This window comes from Podarcis pityusensis (assembly GCF_964106645.2).
Source record: "Podarcis pityusensis genome assembly, chromosome: Z".
Classification (NCBI taxonomy): domain Eukaryota; kingdom Metazoa; phylum Chordata; class Lepidosauria; order Squamata; family Lacertidae; genus Podarcis; species Podarcis pityusensis.
Window position 1 is genome coordinate 21593446 of NC_138044.1, and position 25859 is coordinate 21619304.

General features: G+C 42.6%; 1 protein-coding gene across 6 annotated transcripts in view; it reads left to right on the forward strand.

Moving 5' to 3' along the window:
- Positions 1-363: 363 nt before the first annotated feature.
- ATRX (ATRX chromatin remodeler) overlaps positions 364-25859 on the forward strand; it is an 89832-nt gene continuing 64336 nt past the window's right edge. The window contains exons 1-6 of one of the 6 annotated variants that reach the window (XM_080989705.1): positions 364-1028; positions 13448-13548; positions 15802-15869; positions 16732-16784; positions 21375-21499; positions 24380-24499. In XM_080989705.1, coding sequence (XP_080845831.1) covers positions 967-1028; positions 13448-13548; positions 15802-15869; positions 16732-16784; positions 21375-21499; positions 24380-24499 — 529 coding nt within the window. In that variant the 5' untranslated portion in view covers positions 364-966. The remainder of the gene's footprint in view (positions 1029-13447; positions 13549-15801; positions 15870-16731; positions 16785-21374; positions 21500-24379; positions 24500-25859) is intronic. The other 5 variants (XM_080989700.1, XM_080989701.1, XM_080989703.1 and 2 more) reach the window with 5 other exon arrangements.

Below are 25859 nucleotides of genomic sequence, written 5' to 3' on the forward strand. Positions count from 1 at the left end.
GCATATACTGTATACTTACATACTGTACTAGCAATGAAAAATCCTTACCTACCCTCAGTTAAAATAATAATATCTTATATGAGAAAAAATGATATGTTTAATGCCTGTAATTCTAGATTATCTCTCATACAGACAAGCCACTATGGGGTAGTCATGGACAGTGCTGGACTTTTTTTCCTCTCTAAATTTTTTTGTACAATTATAGAAGGAATAAATGAAAATTCCAAACACACAGAAGCAACTGTAGCTACATGTTGTAGGTAAACAGTTTCTGCAATAAACAAAAATGAGATCTGGAATACCTAAAGAACTCTAGCTGGATTATCTCTCACAAAAGAGCCACTATAGGGTAGTTATGGGCAGTGTTCGACTGTTTTTGTTTTTCTAAATGTTATTGCACAGAATATTAAACGGTACAATAAAGGAAAATTGCAAAAAGGCAACAACCACCAGCCCTACGTATTGTAGGAAAGCAAGTTTCTGGCGAGGTCAAGATGAATCGGCTGACCTTCACTTGGGATGAGGAAAGAGCAGGTGACGGTGCGGCCGCAGAGTCAAAAGCTCAACTCATCCTTCCCCGACAACGCTGGAGAGCTGAAGCTACACAAGCGCGGAGCGCGAGCGAGGCAGCCTAACGTCCCGCGCCATGACGTCATGCGCAGGTTTGAATGACGGCAGCTCCTGCTGGGGCCAATCCGGAGTGGCGACGATGCCGGGATGACGCAAACGACCCTAGCAACAGACTGAGCTCGGCCTCGTCCAATGAAAAAAAAAGAAGCGGGCCTCCGGGAACCTATCAGGCGCACCGGAGTGGGCGAGGGAAGGCGGCAGGAGGCTGGTCTCACACTCGCCGACAAGATGGCGACGGCAGCGATGGGGATGGCCGCGCCAGCCGCTTTGTTTCCCACCAGGGCTTGAAGCTCGCCTCCCACAGACCTGAACGAAAGTGACAGGAGCTGTGGAGAGATGACTGCGGAGCCCGTGAGGTACGCGGCGGCGCCTCGCTACTCTCCCGGCCATGGCGGGCGGTGAGGAATGGGAAGGCGTGGGGGGGTGGGGGAGGAGCCGGAGCTGAGGGGCGATCGCCCTCTCTGCCTCACGCGCGTGGCCTGCCGAGAGGGCGCGGAGGACAGATTAGACAACACCCCCCTCCCGCCGGCTCCTCCCGCCATTTCTTCGAGGTCATTTTATCAGCGGCAGCTCAGGGTGGGGGAGGGAGGGAGGTTGGGGAGGGCCGGGTGTCTCCCTGCCTGCGCATGCCCAGTGTGAGGCGAACGTCCCCCCTCCCCCCTCCACTGCGCCCCCTCCTGAGAGGCCGTTTTCTTCCCCTGGCGGGCGAGGGGGCGGGGCCACTGCAGAGGAAAGGGGCGGGGCTCCCTGCGCAGATCCTGCCACCCGTCCCCTCCCTTCCCTGCCACCCCCCCCTTTTGCCGGTCACTGATCAGAGTTGCGGGTCCCCTTCCACGCCCACCCAACCGCGCGCGCTGCTCATAGGGCTCCTGAGCGGCCTGTCTTTTACCGGAACCAGGCCTCGGTCGTCGGGGGGCCGGCGGCATGGTTGATGTTGATCGGCGGCCTCTGCACACGCTTTCCCAGAGACCTTGCGGCGCCCTTTTAAATAGGGGCATCGCCTAGGAACCATAGCTGTCAACGTTTCCCTTTTTTTAAGGGGAAGTTCCCTTATTCCGAATAGGATTTCTCGGAAGAAAAGGGAAAAGTTGACAGCTGTTCTAGGAAGCCGCCTCGTGCCGTGCTACCGGTGCACGGTAGTGCAGCGTTGACTGCGCCAGTAGCCATCCGGAGCTTCAGCTTAGGGTAAGATGTCGAGGGTTGAATTTGGGCACTTTTGTTCTGCCACCCAGCTGCAGACCACGTCCATGCTTAGAGAACTGCTTTGTACTGAGTTGTGGGGAGGGTCGTCTAGCCCAGTGTTGCCTCTGTGTGGATTGGCAGCAGCTGCCCATTGTTTTGGGCAAGAATCTTGCCCAGTTGTACCTGGAGCGGCTTGGGCGGCGTTGAACCCTCGGGCTTTCTCTATGTAAGGCAACTGCCTTACTACTGAGTTACAGACGTTCCTCAAAACGTGGTCAGTACTCAGGGATGGTGGAAGTTGCAGCTGAACAGCATCTGGAGGAGTCCCAGATTACAGTCCTGGCATCTTTGGAAGGGTAACAGAGAGGGTGGGGCTGTAGTTCCATGTTGCCTACCTGGTGGTAGGTGCCATTGTGCAAAAGTTGGAAGAAATCATAGTTACCTACATGTGCAGTAGAGAGAGAGTACTCACACACAAAAACACACATATACATAATAGCAATTATTAACCACCACAAGTGTGTTCTGCGAGCAATTGTTTGCATGGAAAGCATACCAGATTAGTTGTCCTGTTTTTTAACTAATGTGATATATTAGTTCATATATTGGTTCATATGAGAGATGCTATTTTCCCTTCCGAGCATAATAATTCATAGTAGAGTACATTATCTATGTCATGGAAACATTTTGAATAAGTTATTAAGAGGTTGCTTGAAAATGGGATCTGAAATGGATATGTGAATAAATGTATATTGCTCTTTAAAATGCTGATGATTCATCACATGTACATGCTAGGTTGACTATTGGTTATCTTACCTGTGTGCTTGTTTTGAACTAGTGCTTGTGCTTTGTTTATACTGTATTGTAAAACATTGGTTTCCAAATTTTATTTATCTGCAAATTATGTAAGTAAACATCTCATACATTGTATATAAACTTTATGTCCCTATGGTCTCCAGCAGAATAGTAAGATGACTATTACAGTAAGCATAATAACATAAAATAATAAAATGAAACAATACAGTAAATGCAAGCAGCAGACCAAAGAAGCAAGAGCTTACTAAGATAGTAACCTCTCCTTCTTTTTGCAGCTTATTTCTAGAGTAATTGGGAGGCAAGGAGGGCGGATCTGGATCTGGACCCTGGTGGAGGGGTGGGGTACCCTGCTGCAGACCTGAATTGGATCTCCCTCCTACTGCATGGCTATTTACTCTGGGGAAAATGGTTAACATAATTGCTAATTGTGTGAATTACGTCATGTCTAGTTACTTTCTTTGGAACTCTTATTTCCATTGCCTCTTAACCTTGCAGTATAGTTTTTTGTAGGCTTCTTTCTGTTGTATCACAATTGATGATAGATGGCTGGTATATAAATTCTTGTTCAACAACAAATTATTCAGAGTGTAAATATGCACAATGCTTCATATGTACAAAGTGTGTGATGTAGTTTTTGTGGCTTGTGTGTAGTGCTAAGTATTTCACAATGTGACCATTACGAGTTGGCTGCACATGGAATTAAATTTCCCTATTGTAAATTAGAGTGTTCACAATTGAGAGAGAGAGAGAGAGAGTACAGTGGTACCTTAGGTTACATACGTTTCAGGTTACATACGCTTCAGGTTACAGACTCCGCTAACCCAGAAATAGTGCCTCAGGTTAAGAACTTTGCTTCAGGATGAGACAGAAATCGCGCTCTGGCGGCGCGGCAGCAGCAAGAGGCCCCATTAGCTAAAGTAGTGCTTCAGGTTAAGAACAGTTTCAGGTTAAGTACGGACCTCCGGAACGAATTAAGTACTTAACCTGAGGTACCACTGTATAAATATATCATTTCTTTTCTCTTCCACACCGATTGGTGAATCCTAAAGCTCAGACTTCTCTGCATTGTAAAAAAAAAGAAACTGAGTTCTTCTGTATTGAAACATGTTCACACACCTACACTTGCACTTCTTATCTGTACCAAAATTCCATTCTCTCCCACTTCATGATTTTGCAGCCTACCTATAAAATGCTCCCCCTGAAAGCTACAGCAGTCTGCCTGACAAAGAATTCCAGAAGAAGTGTCAGCAGTGGTGGTGGTGGCTGCTGCTAAGAAAGAGGCATGGCAACCTCAGTGCCTAGGCGGTAAGCTTGCACCACCTTGCCTGCCTGCCATTGGTGAAGGGCTTTGGGGGTGTACACTCCCCCAAGGTGCCTGGGCCAGAGGCTGCCATGCCTGCCACAAAGCATCAACTGGGTGTCAAAGTTGGAAGATCAAATCTGGCACAGGGAGGGAGGCAGCCCATGGTATCTGGTGCCCCAGGCTTTTTCCTCCCTCTGCAGGCTCCCCACAAACCTTTGAGAGACGGCTGTGCATCCAAAGGGACCACCCAAAGCACCCAGCTCAATGAGCCCTGGCCGTCTGAAGCCCACCCCTGGGGGTGCTAGGTGGCTTACATCTCTGCAGCCCAGCCTAGTCGAACTCCAAGCGAGGATGGCTCCCACTGCAGCAGTTCCTAGTGTCCTGGAACTGTCTGCACTCAAATCACCTGCTCCCTGGGAGGTTGTGTTCCTCTGGAGCCCTGGCAACCTAGGGATGCTGCCAGGCTCCAAGCTGGCCTGAGAGCACAGCCTGGCGGCTCCAACAATCTTGCGCCTTTGGCTGTGGCACACGCTCTCCACCGGCCTTGCTCATGCTGCCCTGGGTGGGGTTAGAGGGTGGGGAGATGGAGGGCCGCTAAAAACAGTGGTTTGCATGTTGGACCACCCTTATCTATATTGTAATCATTGTAATCCATGATTTTTTAAAAAGAATTTTTTTTAAAAAAATCAGATTTTTAAAATAAAATGCTTCTGGAGAAAAAAATCTTTCTAAAGATAGTTTTCTATTTAAGTTACATTATAGTCCAAAGGCTTTTCATCAGGAAATAAGGATTTGTTTTAAGTTTTTCATGTGTGCTAAAACTCAGTCTTAGTTTTTTTCTTAATTAAAAAAAGTTTAACCACATCAGTTAACAAACATGGATACATATGCTATAATGTTATTGCTTTAATTAAATAAATGGTTTAAATTGTTATTAAGGAAATGATTCTTTTTCTTCTTCCAATAAAGTACAGCAGAAGAGTTGTACAAATATAAACAGTTAACTTATTAAACCTCACAATAATTTCATAATTATCTGTGTATTTCTAATAGTATAACCATTTTTGATATCTCTAAAAACTACTCTGAAAATTTATTCTTCCAAAAATGAAACCTTCATATGGTTGTAAATATTAAGATTATACCAGCAAGAATGAGTCTTTCTGTAAAAAAAATATGATTTAAACCAAGTCTTACTGACCAGTGATTTAAATCAAGTCTTACTAACTACAGTCATACCTCAGGTTGAATGTGCTTCAGGTTGAGCGCTTTTGGGTTGTGCTCCGTGGCAACCCGGAAGTAACGGAGCATATTACTTCCGGGTTTCGCCGCTCGCACATGCGCAGACGCTCAAAATGACGGCACATGCATGCGCGGAAGCGGCAAAACGCGCCACATGCAGACGCGCCATCATGTTTTACGTTTCATTCAGGATGAGAACGGTGCTCCGGAATGGATCCCGTTCGCATCCCGAGGTACCACTGTAGTGATTTAAATCGTGATTTAAATTGATTTGATTTAAATCAAATACACCCTGGTTGTAATCCACTAGGGGTTTTTGTGATGGCGTTGAAGGGTCTGGAAATTGACTGAGCTGTTATAGGGGTTTGTGGCGGACACACATGTGTTCCTTTGGTAAAGTTGCTGTACTGTGTGGAAAAAGAATGGTAGACAAGCCTTGGAAAAGAAGAAAAGGAGTCAAACAAGGCACACTTGGAAGTTGATTGCTGGTTTGGGATGGGATGTAGCTCACATAAACAAGTGGAAAATGAACTGAACTGAAATGATAGGGCCAGCAGGTGCAAAGGTAAGGGAAGCTGAAGTCCAGCCATAGATTAGAAATAAATCTTTGTCTGCAAGTTTTTGTTAGGAATCTGTTCCCACAAGGTCTTGAATTTTATAATTGCTAATACTGGAAATTACATAGTTCTTATAACATGTATGGTCAATGTTTTGAAGAAGAGTGCAGTAATCTTATGTGTGATTAGTATCTTCAATTTTTAATGGACTTTGGTAGAAACGTGGTAAAACAAAAGAATACTATTCCTGTAAAGAAACTAACTAAATTATTTATTTGTAAGTTTGCATCCTGCCGTATCTTCCGGCTGTTAGAGAGCGCATAAAAACATATTGATTAGAAGGAGTTGTATATACAGTGGTACCTCGGGTTAAGTACTTAATTCGTTCCGGAGGTTCGTACTTAACCTGAAACTGTTCTTAACCTGAAGCACCACTTTAGCTAATGGGGCCTCCTGCTGCCGCCGGAGCACGATTTCTGTTCTCATCCTGAAGCAAAGTTCTTAACCTGAAGCACTATTTCTGGGTAAGCGGAGCCTGTAACCTGAAGCGTATGTAACCTGAAGCGTATGTAACCCGAGGTACCACTGTAATAGTTTGAAGAGAGGCCTAGATGACTATTCTACAGTGTAAGAAATCCTCAATTGGACCAACAACTGGTGTGGGTCCAGTTCCGACCATGTGGAGATCTCTGGGTGGTGACTGACATCTCCATCTGGCTGGCTCCAGGCTGGCCCCAGGCTTCCTATGCAGGTAAGCAGAAGAGCTTATTTACTGCATTTATATCCCATCTTTTTCTCCAAGGAGTACACAGTTCAGCCAACTCCTCAGGTAATCCCTACAACCACCTTGTGAAGTTGGTTAAGAGGTTGTGACTGGCCCCAGATCACCCAGTGAGCTTCCTAGAGTACTTCTATGGGGCAGCTATATAAGTAGGTAAATCAATATGGAGAAAGAAAATACCACTTAGAGAATGATCTGAAATATTTTTCTTGAAGCTTGAATTTGTTTTATTCTTGATTGTTAAGATGTTTGAATGTGATGTAAATTACTTTGATATTTTTCTTTGAAATATAAAGCGGTATATAAATGAAATTAATAATAATAGTACAGTCGTACCTTGCTTCTCAAATGGAATCCGTTCCAGAAGTCTGTTCGACTTCAGAAACGTTCAAAAACCAAAGTGTGGCTTCTGATTGGCTGCAGGAGCTTCCTGCACTCAGTTGGAAGCCACATCAGATGTTTGGCTTCCAAAGAAAGTTCACAAACCGGAACACTTACTTCCGGGTTTGCGGCATTTAGGAGCAAAAACGTTTGAGCCGCAATGCATTCGAGAACCAAGGTACGACTGTAATAATGTTTCATTGCAAAAATAAAATGACACCTAGACATTCTGTTGTGCCATTGGGCGATTTGTTTATATACCTGAGTTTCTACTACAGTGGTACCTCAGGTTAAGAACTTAATTCGTTCCGGAGGTCCGTTCTTAACCTGAAACTGTTCTTAACCTGAAGCACCACTTTAGCTAATGGGGCCTCCCGTTGCTGCTGTGCTGCCGCTGCGCGATTTCTGTTCTCATCCTGAAGCAAAGTTCTTAACCCGAGGTACTATTTCTGGATTAGCAGAGTCTGTAACCTGAAGCGTCTGTAACCTGAGGTACCACTGTATATCCCCCCCATGCTGCTTCACCCCCCCAAAGAAAAGGCTTAGCCGTTGACAGAACTGACACGATCCCTTCACGTGTCTCAAAACCCTGTCATCCCCACATGCTAACATACCAAACACAAGTGGAACAAATAAAAAAAATTTCTCTGCCTTACAGAAAACCTTGATTGCCTTTGCTTGCCAAGGTTTCTCTTCCCCCAACCCCTTCCATTTTAAATTAAGCCTAGAGAAAACTGGGAGAGAGCTTAAGTACAGGCACTTCCCCATTTAAACTGGGGTTATGTTCCGAGGCATCATGCGTTTTAGAGAAATTGCGCATATTGGGAGCACCATTGAAAAAGCCTGCAAACACACTCTAAACCTCTGGAAACCCTTTAAAAAACCCAAAGTCCACCACAGTTGCTCCCTCCAAACCTCTTAGATTATTATTTACACTGGTGTTCCTTCCTTACCAGCAGGCTTTGCATCTCTTTGCCATACCTTTTTCATGTTTTTATTTTTTATCTATAGACAGAATGCTTTAAAAATGTTTCCACAGGCTCTTCCTTTTGACCACCAGCAGAGATTAAATTGGGGCATATCTAGAACCTGGGTACTGGGTTGCTCTTTCTTCTTTCCAGTGTCTCTGCTTTTTTTTTGCTCTATATTGGCCAATCACCATCATAGAGACAAAGTAACAAGCAAAATTAAATTCCCAAAATAGATAGGCTGAAGAAAGATTTGAGCTGCTGCTGCTCTGCCTCTGAGTATTGGGGAGGACCGCTCCCCCTTGAAGCCCATTCTCCACCTTGGGCCTGGGGGTGGGCCCCATACTCACCACCATAGCTTATAAGGCTCTAATAACACCAATGCTATCAAAGGAGGCACTAATGGGGCTTGGAATTACTACCGTGGAACGGCAAGGAAACTATGGCGGTGGGGGCAGATCTTGTAGGCGAAGGGGTATGAGATATGGATATGCTTGTACCCCTTTCTACCTGTGCCCCATCCCCAGGGACGAAGGTAGGGTGAGCAAGGATCACCTGCTTCCATCACTGGTGGTGTGCAATGCCAGGTCTATAGGCAACAAAACCGCCACCCTTGAGATTTATTTACCTTGCAGGGGGTTGACCTGGCTTGTGTAATGGAGACCTGGGTGCACGAAGGGGAAACAGTTACCTTACGAGAGATGGCGCCCCCAGGTTTCTTCGTCCACCAGTTGCGGACTGTGGGTTGGCGTGGGTGGGGTGGGTTGGCATTGTTAATCTGGGAAGATTGTTCTTTCAGGCCTCTATCATTGTTGTTGATCCCCGGCATTGAATGTGTTAGCCTGGTGTAGGGTTCTGAGGAGAACTTGGCTGTCTTGCTGGTGTACCAGCCACCTAGTGTACCAGCAGCCACGCTGTCAGACCTGCTAGAGGTGGTGACCGCCTGGGCCTTGGAGTTCCCCAATCTATTGGTATTGGGGAACTTCAACGTACATGTGGATGCCGCCCCTTCCTTACAGGCTATGGATCTGGTGTCTTCCACGGCGACACTAGGGCTCTCTCCATTTGTTTCGGGCACCACACATAAAGCAGGCCACACGCAGGGCCTGATCTTTGGCGCAGGCATAGATGTGATCACATCCCCCACTATGGAGCTGCCATGGTCTGATCACTATGCTCTGAAAGCCAGGATTGACTTCCTGCTCCTACCTTGCTTAGGTGGTGATCTTATTTGGGCTCGCCTGCAAAGGCTGATGGCTCCTGATAGATTCCATCAGGCCCTGCGGGATCCTGCTCCCCCTGGCGACTCATTGACTGAGCTTGTTGAGGATTGGAATACCCGGCTCTTGGCGGCCATCAATGAGATCGCATCTAGGCACCCTCTGCGACCCCGCAGAAACTGGCCCCCCTAGTTTACCGAGGAGCTCCGGAAAATGAAGTGGGACCTCAGACGACTAGAGCGAGTATGGCAGGATGCCCGCAACTGACCCTCAAGAACATCTTATAGGGCGTTTATGAAAACCTATGAGATTGCAGTGAAGGTTGCTAAGAAGTCCTACTTCTCAGCCTCCATTGCACCCACTAGCTCTTGCCTGGCGCAACTTTTTGGTATAATTAGGTCTCTAATGTCCCTAGAGGGACAGTCAATTTAAATATGAATCAAGCACATAGCTGTTAGGCATTTGCAAGCTTTTTTGTGGAAAAATTCCTGACTCTCCACCGTGACCTCCCTGCCAATTTGAATACAATAACAGAACTGGAGGTTCCTCGACTGTCCTCGGGTCCACTATTGGACTACTTCAACCGGATACTCCCAGCCGATGTGGACAAACTCCTCTGTGCCAGAAAGCCCACCACCTGTTGACCCGTGTCTGTCCTGGCTGATTAGAGCATGTCCAGACGAGGTGCGGGCACCGGGTGAGATCATTGGCTCTGGGACATTGCCTGGGGAACTGAAGGAGGCAGTGGTGTGTTTGCTCTTAAATAAAACATCATTAGATCCTTTTGATCTATCCAATTACCGCCCAGTTTTGAATCTTCTGTTCCTGGGTAAGGTGATTGAGAGAGCAGTTGCTGAACAGCTTGGCGGATTTCTGGATGAAACATCGGCTTTGGATCCATTCCAGTCCGGTTTTTGCTCTGGTCATTGGACCAAGACGGCTCTGGCCACCCTAACAGATGACTTCTGTAGGCAGCTGGATTGAGGCGGGTCGGGGCTGTTGATTCTTTAAGATATGTCAGCAGCCTTTGACATGGTCAACCATGAACTTCTAGACCACCGCCTCGCCGACATGGGGATTTGGGGCACAGTCCTTCAATGGCTGCGCTCATTCCTCTCTGGTTGGGGACAGAGGGTGGCACTGCGGGGGGGGGGGGGAGCTGTTGTTGCACTACTTGGTGTGTGTAGTACTGCAGCGTGCAATTCTCTCCCCAATGCTTTTCAACATCTTTATGCGCTCCCTCACCCAGCTTGTCTGGAATTTTGGTTTGGGTTGCCATTAGTATACTGATGACACCCAACTCTGTTGATGGAAGGCTGTCCTGGCTTGGCCCCAGGCACACTGATTAGATGTTTGGAAGCTGTGGTTGGATGGCTACGTGGGAGCCGGTTGAAGTTAAATCCTTCGAAGACAGGTCCTTTGGCTGGGTTGGAATGATATGGGGTTGGGGGGACCAACTCCCATCCCTTGCGGGGCACAATTAGTGCCAGCGCCTTCTGTCAAGAGTTTGGGTGTAATCTTTGACGCCTCCCTTTCTATTGAGGTGCAGGTTACAGCTACAACAAAGGTGACATTTTTTCATCTCTGCTGAGCTAAGCAGTTGGTCCCTTACCTCTTTTGCCCTGACCTTGCCACTGTGATCCATGCGACGGTCACCTCCAGGCTTGATTATTGTAACTCACTTTACATGGGGCTGCCCTTGAAACTGACCCAGAAGTTCCAGCGGGTGCAGAATGCCACGGTGACACTCCTTATGGGGTCTCTGCCATGGGATCACATTCACCCAGTGCTGTAGCAGCTGCTCTGGCTCCCGGTGGAGAACAGGATCAGGTTTAAGGTGCTGGTTTTAAGCTTTAAAGCCTTAAATGGCCTAGGACTCTCGTACCTACGGGACTTCTGGTATGCCCCACGGAGGACCTTACGGTCTGCTAAGAACAACACTTTGAAGATCCTGGGCCCCAGGGAAATTAGACTGGCATCAACCAGGGCCAGGGCCTTTTCGGCCATTGCCCCAGCCTGGTGGAACGCTCTCCCACACGAGACTAGGGCCCTGTGCAATGCGACATCTTAAGGGCCTGCCAGACGGAGCTGTTCCCCCAGGCCTTTGGGCAGGATGCAGTTTGACTTACTTTCCTTTGTATAAAATAAACCCAAAGGAGGCCCCCAACCCGGTCACAGGTCCTTGTATGCTCAGTGGAAACAGTTGGTCGTGGCAAATATTAACCACTCTCAATTCCAACCTGATAATTGCCACCTGCCCAGATTTTAACTTGTATTTTAATTAATTGATGTATTTTAATTAATTGATGTCTGTTTTTATGCATATTGTGTTGTTTTATGATGTTAGCCGCTCTGAGCCTGGCGTTGGCCGGGGAGGGCGGGATTCAAATTATTGTTGTTGTTGTTGTTGTTGTTATTATTATTATTATTATTTATTGTGCTGATTAGAGTGGTTCTCGTATGTTATATTTTGAGAAAAAATGTTAAGATTGTGTTTCATTCTCAGCTAGATGATTCTAGGAAGAGGAGTTATCTACCAGCTGCACTGACTCCCGGTGGAGTACAGGATCAGGTTCAAGGTGCTGGTTTTAACTTTTAAAGCCCTATATGGCCTAGGACCCTTGTACCTACGGGACCGCCTCTCCTGGTACGTCCCACGGAGGACCTTATGGTCTTCAAACAAAAACACCTTGGAGGTCCCAGGCCACAGAGAGGTTAGGCTGGCCTCAACCAGAGCCAGGGCTTTTTTGGCTGTGGCTCCAATCTGGTAGAAAGTTCTGTCACAAGAGACTAGGGCCCTGCGGGATTTGACATCTTTCCGCAGGGTCTGCAAGACAGAGCTGTTCCATCAGGCCTTTGGTAATTCTTCACAGAACTCCAGCCCAATGGTTGCCATCAATGTGATATGAACTGATTTTATAATGAATTGATTTTAGAATGCTGTATTATTTTACTGTTGTTAGCCGCTCTGAGCCCGGCTTCGGCTGGGGAGGGAGGGATATAAATAAATTATTATTATTGTTGTTGTTAACATGGGCATGAAAATGTAGCAGAAGCCATATTTTAAAGCTCTTGATCCATGTGGTGGGCTCTGCACACAGAGAAATTTCACATCCCAGTTATATGCTCATATTTGCAGACACTGCATGCAAAAGGGGTACATTTGTTAAATTTTGTTGTATACTTTTTGGAGTGTCCATGGATGGAACTGTTCTTTGTTGATTTAACTTGTCAGAATTAGTCCTGACCAGCTTTGGAAATTAACCAGGCACCAGGTGCATTTTGCACATGGCTATCAGCCACTTGTGACCAATTGAAGATGCCTGGGCACCAGGATGGGAGCTGATGTCTCCACTATCTGGAGGTTCATGCCTTGGGATCCTTGGATTTTGCTGGTTTTCACAGACCAACACATCCTTTGGAATTCTATCCATGATATTTTATCTGTACAATCAGAATGAATTTCAGGAACCAAAAAGTTGAATGGAAAGATACAACTTTTGAGCCTTCCGGCTCCAAAATGGCAACTAGACATTATGTTTTGGTGAAAGTAACCCTGGCTTAAGGAGCCATTTGGCACCTAGCTCATACATTTGAGTTTCTGACACTGGTCCTGACTAGGGCTGGGCAATGTTAGGTTTTCAACATTGCAATGTATCCTCAGCCAAACATCGTGTTTGGGGTGAAACTGCTTTAGCTCTCATCGTGGGAGCTGAGGCACTTTCACCCAAGCATCTGGTGGGCTGGGGCCAATGCAGTTGACTCCAGCTTGCTGGTCACCTCCTGAGTCAGCCCTAATGTCCCTGCCTCAGGGCTCCTTTCTGAGGTTGCCTTCTCTGATGCAGGGTTGGCAGGCTACCCCGCACCTCTCTCCCTGAAGTTGGACCAAGCTACAGTAGCCAACTGCGGAGGGTCTTAGGAGCAGCGGCAGTTTCGCCAGTGATATATTGTTGAGTGAAGCTTTCATTGTGGTCTGTTCCTCATACTGGTCCTGGGTGATAAGTCGCTACATCACCCAGGTCTAGTCCTGACCCTGAAATGGTTTGATGAGAATGTCATTAGGCTTCTCAGGCATCGGGGCATAGAACATTCCAAGGAGGGTAGATAGAACATGCATAGCAGTCAAGTGTGTAGACCTTGGAAGACAGGAGAACAGAATGAGTTTGTTTCTCCCCCCATCCTTCACTCCCCCTTTCACTTGAGGCTTATATTTGTTTCTTAACCCAAGAGATGTCTCGAAAACTGGACACTGCTATTTTTGAGAGAGTTTGAGATTGCATGTCGTAATGGAAATAAAGCTTGTTTCACACTGTGACAATATTTACAAAAAGGCAAACATTCAAATGGTGCATTTTTTTTAAAAACAGTGAAAGCAAGTTGACTACATTGGTGCAGAAGCTTCATGACTTTTTGGCTCACTCATCAGAAGAATCTGAGGATGCAAAGTCTCCTCCAAGATTAACTATAGGTAAAACAGCCTTACTAATTAAAACCTGTTCAGATCTGTGCTCCTTGTATGTTCATTCTGTCATGCCATTCAACAAAACTATTTAGTTCTGAAATAATAATTACTGCTGTTGTGTTCTTGATGACTCTGAGAGGTGAGTTGTACCTTCTTTGATGTATTGTTTAGGCATCTGTAACTTAGGAAGTAACCTTGTGCAGTTTGTATAAGTTAATCTGCACCAGATCCAACCCCCTGCTGTGCCTAAGCGTGGTGGATGGAAAACAAGCCTTTAGAATAGTGTTATAGGCTGTATTGCTAGGTCACATGACTGAGCTGAACAGGCTTCAGATCCAGCCTAAGCACCTCCTTTCTAGTATCGCTACACTCCTGGAACACCTTTTGGGGCCTTACACTAAGGTGGGCTGAAGCAGAATGAGCAAATTATGCTGGTGTGTCTTTGGCTGAGCTGGAGTTGAAGACTTAATGCTGGCTTAGCCAGGAATCACCTGCATCCTAAACTGCTCATTCTGGCTGATCTTGCCACCAATATGACTAAATCATTCACTTTATTAATAAATATGTTAATAAATATGTCAGATATGTTTACCTTAATGTGTTCAGTGTTTCCATAGTTCTTTATATTAGTTCTGCTTACACAGCTCTAAGTAGTATACGGTATTATCTTTCTGCCCATGCCAACCTTAGTTCTCAAGTATTACGTTGAATGTTGCTAGGAGTTTTGTGGCAAATTCAGAAACTGTTGCAAAATAACATAGAAATAACTGCTACATTATCAGATCTGGGGAATTCTAATGATTAATGCTAATTACTGTAAAATAAACCACCTACTAAGTTCTGAGAGAGTAGAGATCCTTGCATACATGGGCAAGGTCTGTGTGACAAGGTCTGCTCATGTATGAAAACAAAACTGAACATGTTACATGAAGAAAAACCAATCATTTCAAGTAGAGGAAAGTGTTTGCAGCCTTCCAGCTTTCTTTTTATTCTGTCTTCATTCTTTCAGTTTTCAGGTTACTTGATGTTCAGTATCTCTTTAGATTACTAGTAGTTTGCACTTGGGATTTTTGAGGCTAGATTTTATAGGTACAGGTATAGGCCCACCACTTTCATGAGGGTTGGGTCCCTGTGCAAAGGCGAAATGGCACAAAGTCAGGAACCCCTGGAACTACCTTCCTGCAGGTGGAGGACTGCTTACTGGAGTCTGGTAAGGTCACAGGAGAACTTTATAACTTTAAATTTTGATAATTTGCAGTTCTGTAAATTGAATGATTTATCTTACTCTTGTGTTTGTTTTTTGATTTACATTATAAATTGCCCTTGGCTGTAAACAATAACAGTCTGACTGATTTACATTTTTATGCAAATATTGGTGCTAAAAATGATGACCATCTGTTTTTGCATTGGAGAATCACTCTTTTCCAGAAACTGCAGATGTGGATTGTCTAAGCAAAAAATGTGGTTGCCATGGAAATGTGGAGGGGTGGGGGCAGTGTTAGAAATTGATATATGAAAGCCAGAAGCTAAATGGCACCTTAAACCTAGATTATGGCCGCGAGAACGAAATGTCTAGGCATACTTTTTTATAACAAGAATGGAAAGCTAAAAACGAATGAACTGCAGCTAAAATATTGTGTTCATTTTTCACATGGTCTAGTCTTTCACTTGCCCACCCCTCTAATATTCTCTTCTCTAGTCTTCAGAGAGTAGCTGGAAGGGGGAAGGCAGAAAAAGGTCTTCCTTCCACTCTTCAGGTTTAATATGAAATCTTAGGCGCAATACTGTACCCAGAGCTCAGAAACCGCTTGCACTAATGAAATTCCCTGTTGCAAAATGCACCTAGAACAAGGGGAGTTTCAAACACTGGGTGGGGGGAGCATGCACTGTTGTGTACCTTTGGGAAGGAGTACCCCTTTGTTCATTAGTAGCTGACACTCTTCTCTTTTTTTCCCTTGTCCCCCACTTTTTCCAGAGGGAAATGGGAAATTGGCCTGCATTGTTGGTTGTCACTTTCTAAAGGTACTCTGTGACAATCTGATTTTATTTTCTGAAGAGAATCCTTGGTTTTTAGTGTTTCTTTATGATTTGATCTAGTACTAAATAAATACAACCCAGCCAGGATCAGTTTGAGTTGTTTGTGGAAGATAGTACAGTACTTTGCCTACAGTGTAGTTATATGCATTGTTGCTGTTTTGTGTATTTTGAATCATTACTATCCATCTTTACGCGTGAACATATTCCATCCGTTTCTTACAGATAAATTTGCTATGACGGAAAATATTCCAACTCCAGTTCCAACTCCAATGGAAAACTGCAGGGAAGAAGTAAGAACAATTTAGTAGCTTAGTTTATAATAATGAAAAACAGTTGTGGAAAGTGGTGATTGATTTCATATGAGCGCAGATTGCTTAGGTTACTTTCTCCATGGTGTGTAAGAGTGAATTTGTATAGAGCATCTATTTAGAAATGATTTTGTTCATATTTTTGGAAATTCCCAGGATGTATAGTGCAGCTTTAATAAGCCAGTGATAACAAATGAACCACAACAATAATAACTTGGTTTTATTTTTTGGTATTTTGAAAACTTGAGGAATTATCTTATATTCAGCATATAAATTCAGTATTTTTTCAGTTCTTTCATTTTTATGAGATCCAGCTATTGGTTTCTGGTTTTTTGTTTCAGAGGCAATTTTCTTCTTACAAATAATTTTTAAAAATTGTTTGTGCCCATTAAGCATCTCAACTGTGACTTTTAATTTTGTGGAGGATGATAATTTTACTGATGTTAGGATTACTTAACCTAGAAAGATTGTATGTTCTGGCCTGTGGTTCATAATATTCATGCAAACTATATTGTTCATATGGACAGTGCTTTCCTGTATGAGATTTACAGATGTGCAAACCTTCCTGCCCTTGCTATACTTTATTAATGTGGCTGAAAGCAGATGGTAAGATCATCGAGATTTGAAGTCTAGTGTTTTACTTTTATACAATTATTTAATTCCATTGCATTTTATAGTTTATATTTAAAGCACAAGCCCAGTTAGTTACATTTACATATATAAAAGTAGGGTAGAGTTGTCCTTAAACTTCATAGTAAGTTATGTATTAATTGATGTGCATGCATAGGGATGTTTAATTGTATATGGCTTGCGATTTTGTGTTTCCTCTCCCTTTCATATTCAGGGTAGCAGCTCTTCTGAAAAGTCCAAATCGTTATGTTCAGCACGTTCCAAAAGGTTAGTTTGATATTCTGTTTACCAGTTTGAATTGCTTGCTACAGTGAGTCTGAAGGAACAACTCACTGTCTGTTAGAATCCATGGTGGTGATTTTAAGAAATAGTACATGTTACTATGTTACATATTTTTCTGTTTTTATACTGTAACCTGCCCTGTGATCCTTGGAAGAAGAGTGGTATATAACCCCTCCTTAAATTCTTATTTATTTTTAAAAACTTAAATACAAAACATAAAAAGTGAGTTTTTTAATATAAAAATGAAGAAAGAGAAAGAAGTGTTGTATATTACTAAAACAAATGTTAACAGTTAACAAACACAATTTTAAATCTACTGTATTTTGTATAAATGAGTTCCAAATTTCATTATACCGTATTTTTTGCACCATAACACTCACTTTTTTCCTCCTAGAAAGTAAGGGGAAATGTCTGTGCGTGTTATGGAGGGAATGCCTACGGGTGGCATGCCTACGGATTTTCCTCCTCTAAAAACTACGTGCGTGTTCTGGTTGGGTGCGTGTTATAGAGCGAAAAATACGGTACATATCCATGCAAAGTCTACGTCAATAAGCAATCTGCTCATAGGTGGCAACAGTAGTCAGCTTCAATCCATTGAATAAGTGGAGCCATACATTTATCGTTCCAGTGCAGCAATATCAGTCTTTTGGCCATAGTAAGGGCACGGAGAATCCAATTACATTGTCTAGTTGTCAAATTCCATATAGTAGGTATGTAGTTCAAAAGAACATAATCATCTGAAAATTTTAGCTTTTTTTGCACAGACATATTTATCAATCAATCAATCAATCAATCAATCAATCTTTATTACGGTCCAGAGACCCAACAAATCATTACAAATCAATACACAGTTCATACAGCCTACCTCCAGGTTAATCAAGCATTTTGTTTAGAATATAGGGCTCATTTGTTCTTGCAACCACCGATAAAAACTTTGCCACTGCTAACGTTCTAGCATTTGTCCGGTCTTCCAGTAGGAACCTGACATAGTGAGCCTCTGATTTTCCCAGGAAAGATACCAGCAAGGGTAGTATCAGTTCAGCCCTGGCCTGCTCATATTTTGCACAATGCAACAAAATATGTTTTATGGAATCGATGTCTTGAGCACACGAGCAAAGTCTGTCCTGGTAGGGAACTCCTCTCAACCTGCCATCCAACACTGCAGAGGGAAAGACATTTAGTCTGGCTTTGGTGAAAAGCCTTCGGTAGTTTGGTACTGTCATGTTTTTTATGTAAGATGTTAACTTAAAGACATACCCATATTGAACTCCTACTGCCAGCGGACTACAGACTGCGTGTGATCGAGATCGCAAGTCACTGTGTGCATTATCCCATAATCTTTGCTTTAAAATCTTTTGGGCGCCTTCATAACCCAGGTAATACAATTGGCGGGGGGGGGGGGGGAGACAGACCAATAGAGGTGGCTTTTTTAGCCATGGTTTTCTGCCATTTGCTGACAAATTCCTCATTGGTCAGGTGTTGGTACAAACCCTTCCCTAGATTAAACACTGAAATCCTGAGCCAATGTTTTAGGGCAGCCCACCACGCTTTAGTTGAAATTGGGCATTCACCAGCTTCTAACAGAAGTATGGAGTTGGGGACGCAGTTAGGTACCTGCAGCAGAGATTGCATAAATTTTGCCTGAAAGCCATCTAGCTTTGGCAGGTCCCCATTATGCTGCATACAGGAGTTGGGAAACGGGCTTTGTGTTGAAAACCCTTAAGGCTGCTGGAACATATTTGCCGCCCTTTGTGAAGAAAAATCTAAGTATGGCTAGCTTTGCAATCTCCGCCTTTTGAAGGAGGTTTGCCAATGGTGCTTCCAAGATCCTGTATGATGGAATGTGAGCCCTAGATAACTGAATATTGCAGCAATATCAGTCTTTTGGCCATAGTAAGGGCACGGAGAATCCAATTACGTTGTCCAGTTGTCAAATTCCATATAGTAGGTATGTAGTTCAAAAGAACATTATCATCTGAAAATTTTAGCTTTTTTTGCACAGACATATTTATATAATTCACTACTTTTTTCCAGAACATAGTAAGTATAGGATATTGTAAAAATGTGTGTTTTAAAGAAGCATTATTTCCAAAATACTGCTGTCTCAAGACAGTCCTTTTCTATACAAACATAATGGAGACCAATAAATTATAAATATTATTTTCTGTTGTGTAAGTAATGATTTAAGGTTCATTGACACCCTTGCTATAGAAGTTAAAACACTCCCATTGTCAAGGCAATATAGGAACCTCCAATTCTTTATTCCATTCATTTCTTAACATCTCCATATGAAATTGATTTATTTGTAACAAATATCTTTAAAAAGTAATCATGGGTTTTTTAGTTCTAAAGGATTTGACCAGTTTTTTTAGTATCTCAGGTGTCTCAGAAGCTGAAAATGCTGGTCCAAACCTAATTGTTAAAAAATGTTGTAGTTGTAATTGTAAATTGTAATTGTAAATATTGCCATTGGATTACATCCGATAGCTGATATTTATCTCATAACACAATGTAAAAATTCATTGTTAAATTTCAGTTGATCCAAAGTCAATACATCCACGTCCATCCAATTTTCCTTATCACCATATTTTTCTTAATTTTTGATGGCTTTCTCCGTAAAGTCAATTTACTGTGGGAAAAGGGGTCAAGTTGTTTTTATTAGGCATCACATTCCATAACTTTCCAACAGACATACAGTCGTACCTTGGTTCTCGAATGCCTTGGTACTTGTACGTTTTGGCTCCCAAACACTGCAAACCCTGAAGTAAGTTTTCTGGTTTGTGAACGTTTTTCAGAAGCCAAATGTTTGACGTGGCTTGCGCTTGAGTGCAGGAAGCTACTGCAGCCAATCAGAAGCCACGCCTTGGTTTTCAAACGGTTTTGGGAGTCAAACATACTGCCGGAACAGATTAAGTTCGAGAACCAAGATATAACTCTAATTATTTCGAGAGATACCAGAGTTCTAATGTATTTTGATCCTCATACTGTTTATCCAAACAAAAGTGCTATATGTGTATATTCCAAAGTTGTCCAAATTGGAAAAATACAGTGGTACTTTGGGTTAAGTACTTAATTCGTTCCAGAGGTCTGTACTTAATCTGAAACTGTTCTGCCGGAGCATGATTTCTGTTCTGAACCTGAAGCAAAGTTCTTAACCCGAAGCACTATTTCTGCGTTAGCAGAGTCTGTAACCTGAAGCGTATGTAACCTGAAGCGTATGTAACCCGAGGTACCACTGTAACACCAATTGTTGGCTTTCATCATTTAATACTTGACAATAAATATGCATGATAATATAGCTCCAGATTCAGAATCCTGAATCCTTCCCCTTAATTTGTAATTGCATTTTCGGTAAAGATATTCTCAGAATCGAAGACTCTCCCCCTAGAATTTTTTTTATTTTCTGAAAATACTTTCCAAGATAGATGAACTAGGATTCCTCTTAGAATATAAATTAATCTGGGAATAATGTTCATTTTGAGAGCAGTCACCTTCCCAAAAGGAGTAAAGTTTAATGATTCCCATCTATCAATATCTGAAGAAACCTCTCTTTATATTTTATTTAAATTGCATATTACTAATTGAGTTATAAGGGACGCGGGTGGCACTGTGGTCTAAATCACAGAGCCTAAGGCTTGCCGATCAGAGGGTTGGCGTTTCGAATCCCCACGGTGGGGTAAGCTCCGGTTGCTCGGTCCTTGCTCCTGCCCACCTAGCAGTTTGAAAGCATGTCAAAGTGCAAGTAGATAAATAGGTACTTCTCCGGTGGGAGGGTAAACGGTGTTTCCGTGCGTTGCTCTGGTTCACCAGAAGCAGCTTAGTTATGCTAGCCACATGACCTGGAAGCTGTATGCCGGCTCCTTCGGCCAATAAAGCAAGATGAGCACCGCAACCCCAGAGTCGGTCACGACTGGACTTAACCGTCAGGGGTCCCTTTACTGTTACCTTTAATTGAGTTATATATTTTGGTATAGGCATACCTAAATATTTAATAGATTCACTACAAATACAGAATTAATACTCCAGGTCAGGCATAGGCAAACTTGGCCCTCCAGATGTTTTGGGGCAACTCCCATCATCCCTATTTAACAGGACCAGTGGTCAGGGATGATGGGAATTGTAGTCTCAAAACATCTGTAGGGCCAAGTTTGCCTAAGCCTACTCCAGGTGGTATATAAATTGAATGAATGAATGAACTAATAAATGAAGGTATAGATAGCGGTATTTCTTGTTTTCTTTTTCTAATCATGTAATTCAGTCAGCCTTTAAGCTTTCAAAAATGGGTCAAATATGACTTTCTTAGTAATAAGCCACTTTGGCATATAAGCAGTACACGTACTAATAACAATAGTAATGGGTAATTAATACAGCATTATGTAAATTTGGCATTATATTTTCAGTGTTTGTAATCTGCACATCTTACAGCTCAGTTTCATTGGCCATTATATTGCCTATCTATATAATACTATTCACTAGATTCTGTTGTCTAAAAGAATGTTTTGATAAATAGTGGAGATAATTTGGCTTCACATGTACTGGTTGTAGTATAAATATATGTGTCTGCTGCTCATGCAGGAAACCTACAGTTGTAACAAAGTATGTTGGCTCAGATGATGAACAGACCTTAGATGAAACCACAAATCAAGATGTTTCAAATGAAAACTCCGAAAATGAAGTTGATATGAAAAGCTTGCCTAAAGGTAACTTATTCCATAAATTATGAAATATTCTAACAGCATACTGTGTATATTAAAATTTAGCTAGGATACTGCCTGTACATGCTACCTAGAAGCATTGAAACTTGTAATTTCAGTGAAACTGGGATAAAACTGGAAATTATTTTTGTTCCTTTTGTCAAGAACTCATCCCTGGGAATTTTCTTAAAGCTTCAGAACAACAAAATATTGAATTCCTCATTATGTAAAACATGTTTTCCCTCTCTGCTTTACTTTGTTACTTCAAGTTAGGGGTGGCTAGTGTGTAGCCACCAGACATTGTTGGATTCCAGCTTCTGTCAGCCCCAGGTAGCATGGCCCATAGTCAGGGATGGTGAGAATATGAATCCTGGAGCCCAGCAACATCTGTAGGATGCTTTTCTATGATAACTGTGTTGGAAGTGGGGCAAATAATTATTTGCAAAATCCTAATGGTTCCCAATTGGTGGTTCATGGCACATACACATCAACTGTCCGGGACAGCCTGCTTTTTTGACGGGGGGTGGCATCTTGCGTGGGTCATGTGACACCATGATTTCCAAAAGTAGGGGGTTGGCTTTTGAAAAAGAAGGGGAGGGGTCTGCTATACTTAGCTAATTGGGAACCACCATCATTGGACTAGGAATGGATGTTGCGATATTGCTGAGTGCTGCTGCTTAAAAGAGCAGCCTCATGTTTATTTCTCATGTCTCATAGGATGTGGTGGATTCTCCTTCATTGGAGGTTTCTAAGCAGAGGTTGGATGGTTATCTGTCAGTGATGCTTTAGTTAAGATTCCTGCATTGGAGGGAATTCAGCTAGATAACCCACAGGGTCACTTAACTTGACAATTCTATGATTCACAGGGTATCCATTCCATTGTTGAACAGATCTTACTATCAGAAAGTTCTCCTCAGGATGTTTACTCAGAATATCTTTTCTTATAACTTGAAGCTGTTGGGGTTGAGTCCTCCCCCCCCCCCCAGGGCAGGAGGTCTCCCATTCTTTCTACCGTTTATCTCACTTTTTTGAATGTTTTGCAATCTGCTGTAGGAAGGCAAATAGGTCACTCTTGTTTCACTCTTGTACATTTTTTACCCATATATCAATCTGCCTTCCATGCTCCAGGTAATGGTATATACTCGTGAAGAGATCATCTTTTACATATATTGCTTCTCCTCCCTTTTTGTTTAGTTTTGGGGTAGTCAACTTTTTTATTCCCAGCGCCCACTAATGCATCTTTCTTGATGGTAAAATTTCCTTACCGCCCACCAGTGCTCTAGGGAAGAAGGATTCAGCTTGTGCCATAGAACCCCCTACAACCCACCCAGAATTCTGAAATGCCCACTTGTGGGCAGCAAGGTCCAGGTTGACAACCCCTGGTCTAGTCTGTTTCTTTTGAATCGGTTATACCCCTCAGTTTCTACATTCCAGTCATGAGTCTCATCCCACCAAGTTTCAGTAATGCCCATTAGGTCATATTTGACATCCTGCATAAAGAGCTCAAATTTTTCTTGCCTGTTTCCCATACTCTGTGCATTGGTATAGAGATAACTTAAACCATGAGTTAATTCCTCTACCTGCTTCCTTCTTGTAGTTTTCTACCCTTTAGCAGCTTTCTGTAGCATTGCCTCAGTTTCCTATGCATCAATGAAGCTATTATCCCCAGTACCATTTGTTCCCTAGTCATCTCTAATATTGTCTCCCTCCCCTTCAGGATTTAATTTAAAGTTCTGTTAGTCAGGTTTTTGAGACTGTCAGCCAACACATTTCCAACTACTTTGAGGTGCAACTCCTCTCTTGCCAGAAGTCCTTCCTCAAGGAAATGGAGAACATGGTCTTAAGATGCCTATGCCTAACCTTTCCTGATGACACCACCAGCACAGTCAGCGGTCTACCTCAGTATTTTCCTCTCCCTGGGCCATGACCTTCCAACAGGAAGAAATGATGAAAAAAACACCTGTGCCCCAAGGCCCTTCAATTTCCCAGCCAGAGTCCTTTGCTATACATTGAAAGCTGTGACTGACAGAATTGTTTGTACTTGCATGACTCATAAGGAAGGGGCTGTGGTCAGTGGACTTTATAAGACCTGGCAACTTTGTGAATCTTTGCACCTGAAAAACAGCACATCTCCCAGGACATCTTGTTGCTTTCTGTCTCTATCCTCAGTAGAGAGTCATGTATCACCACCATTAACATCCTATGGTAAAACACATGCCATTCTGTTTTGATTTTCCCCATTGTCTCGAGTGGCAGCCGGTAAAACAGCCCAGAAAGGGCATAGTCCATGCTTTGTATTACTGAATGTATTTTGAGAGAGGGAAGACCACTTGTAGTTGCTGTAATTGGTTTCTGCAGTGCACGTATGACAAATAGTTGCAACCTTAATTTCAAATGGTCTAATATTATGACAGCTATTAATGTTCCTGGCCGTTTCGTGGGAGTGGAGTGAGGGTAAGGGGAACATGGCAATTTAGTCTACTTTCAGCATAAGATATGGGGTGAAAGGAATGAGAACTAATAGAAGCATCGCCGCCTGTTTATAAGAGTAGGGATAGACGGCTAGTGGCCTGAGGCTTAATATAACCCATAACTATTTTTTTCCTGGTCCTCTGATGGTCTTGCCAGAACTATGCTAAAGTTCTGTGTGATAGATATGGAACATGAATGAATGCAATTTCTCTTTTAGGCTTTGTATATAGTATGTTAATCTCCATATTTGTATGCCCAGCACTATGTGAGCCACATGTACTGTATAACTTTGATGCCTTTTGTGTTAGATGAGTTGGTCATCCTTTCAGTAAGAGTATAGGAAAACCCTGCTAGACTTTTATATTACAATTCTGCATTTAATAATTTGGTGTAATTTTTAAATTGTCATCTTAGGTACAATTGTTGTACAGCCAGAGCCAGTACGTAATGAAGACAAAGATGACTTTAAAGGACCTGAATTTAGGAACAGAAATACTGCTAGAACGAAACCTGAAGCTCAAAAGAAGCGTGGAGGTAAATGCACTTGAATTAAGTTCAATGATGCATTTAAATCATTCTATTATCATTATTAAAAAGTCTGAATTACCTCTGCATTCTTGATGCTTGTGAGCTTTCTAGAGACACTGGATTGACCACTGTAGTAAACAGACTGCTTGATAATGAGATGGGACCCTTGGTCTGACCTAGTGCAGCAATTCTTGTGTTCCTAGGCATCAATGAATTCTAGAATAGTTTTACCAGAAGTGCAAGGGCAGCTGTGCCCTTAAAGGAATTTGGGAGCAAGGAGTAAGGCTGAGTTGTTGATGGGAAGAAAGATCAAGGGACCATTGATAGCCCCACCAGGTTTGGGGGCTCTTGCATTAGCTCAGCATTACATTAGCAATTTATTTCAAATTATAAATTTATTATAGTGAGAGAAGAACAGAGTGTGGGACACATTTAGATGAGGAGTTCTTTGCATAATTTGCCTCCTGTAATGTGCAACTTTATTTTTGGATGCCAAAACTGATGATTGCATCGTAGTGGATTTTTTTAAAGCTGCAATCAATACTTAAAAGATTTTTCAGTATCTTTAAGAATAATATAGTAATATGTTATTAATATTACATCATAATAGGATTGCAGAAGAATTATAACTAAAATTAGTTTTTGAAAAGCAGCAAACAGAAAAGAGGAGCCCCTTTTGTGAATTACAGAAAATCCTAATATCAGTCGGATGATTAGGGAGATAGTGAAGCAGAAAGAAGATAAATGGGAGGTGGGATGAAGGGTATGTTATTGTGCGTTGGATGGAAAGGAGTCAGCTTAGCAGGTTACAGCAATTGTTCAGGGGCAATATTTTTCTTTAGGTGTTTTTGTTTAGTTTTTAAAAATAATTTTAATACAACATTTCCCCCTCTGTTTTCTTCTTTAGTCTTTCCTCATTTGAAATGTGAATAATGTTAAAAGCTTTCATAAATTTCTGCTCTTGGGTGAATTAAATGTTATTTTTATGCTCACAACGTAGACTGCAATTCTGCACCCTGTTGAACAATCAAATTCCCAATGCAGTTGTTAAATCTCTAGCAAAACTGAATGCAGGATTGCAATCTGTGAAGTCAATCTTTAAGATTTTTTACTGATTATTTAGGTTGCGCCATTCCATAAGAAGCTAATTTAATATTTATGTGTGAATCCAATGCTTCAGGGGGAAGAAAATAATTCTTAACTGGTTACAACAGTTTTCTTTAGCCTTTTAAAGATACCTCTGCAATTGGTGATATTGCAGAAGTAGTGACACTCAGAGTCCTTCTAACAATGACATGCAAGCTAAGTTGTTGGAAAAAGGAGGTTTTTGTAGAAGAAAAATTGATATGGTCCTTCTGACTTTTTT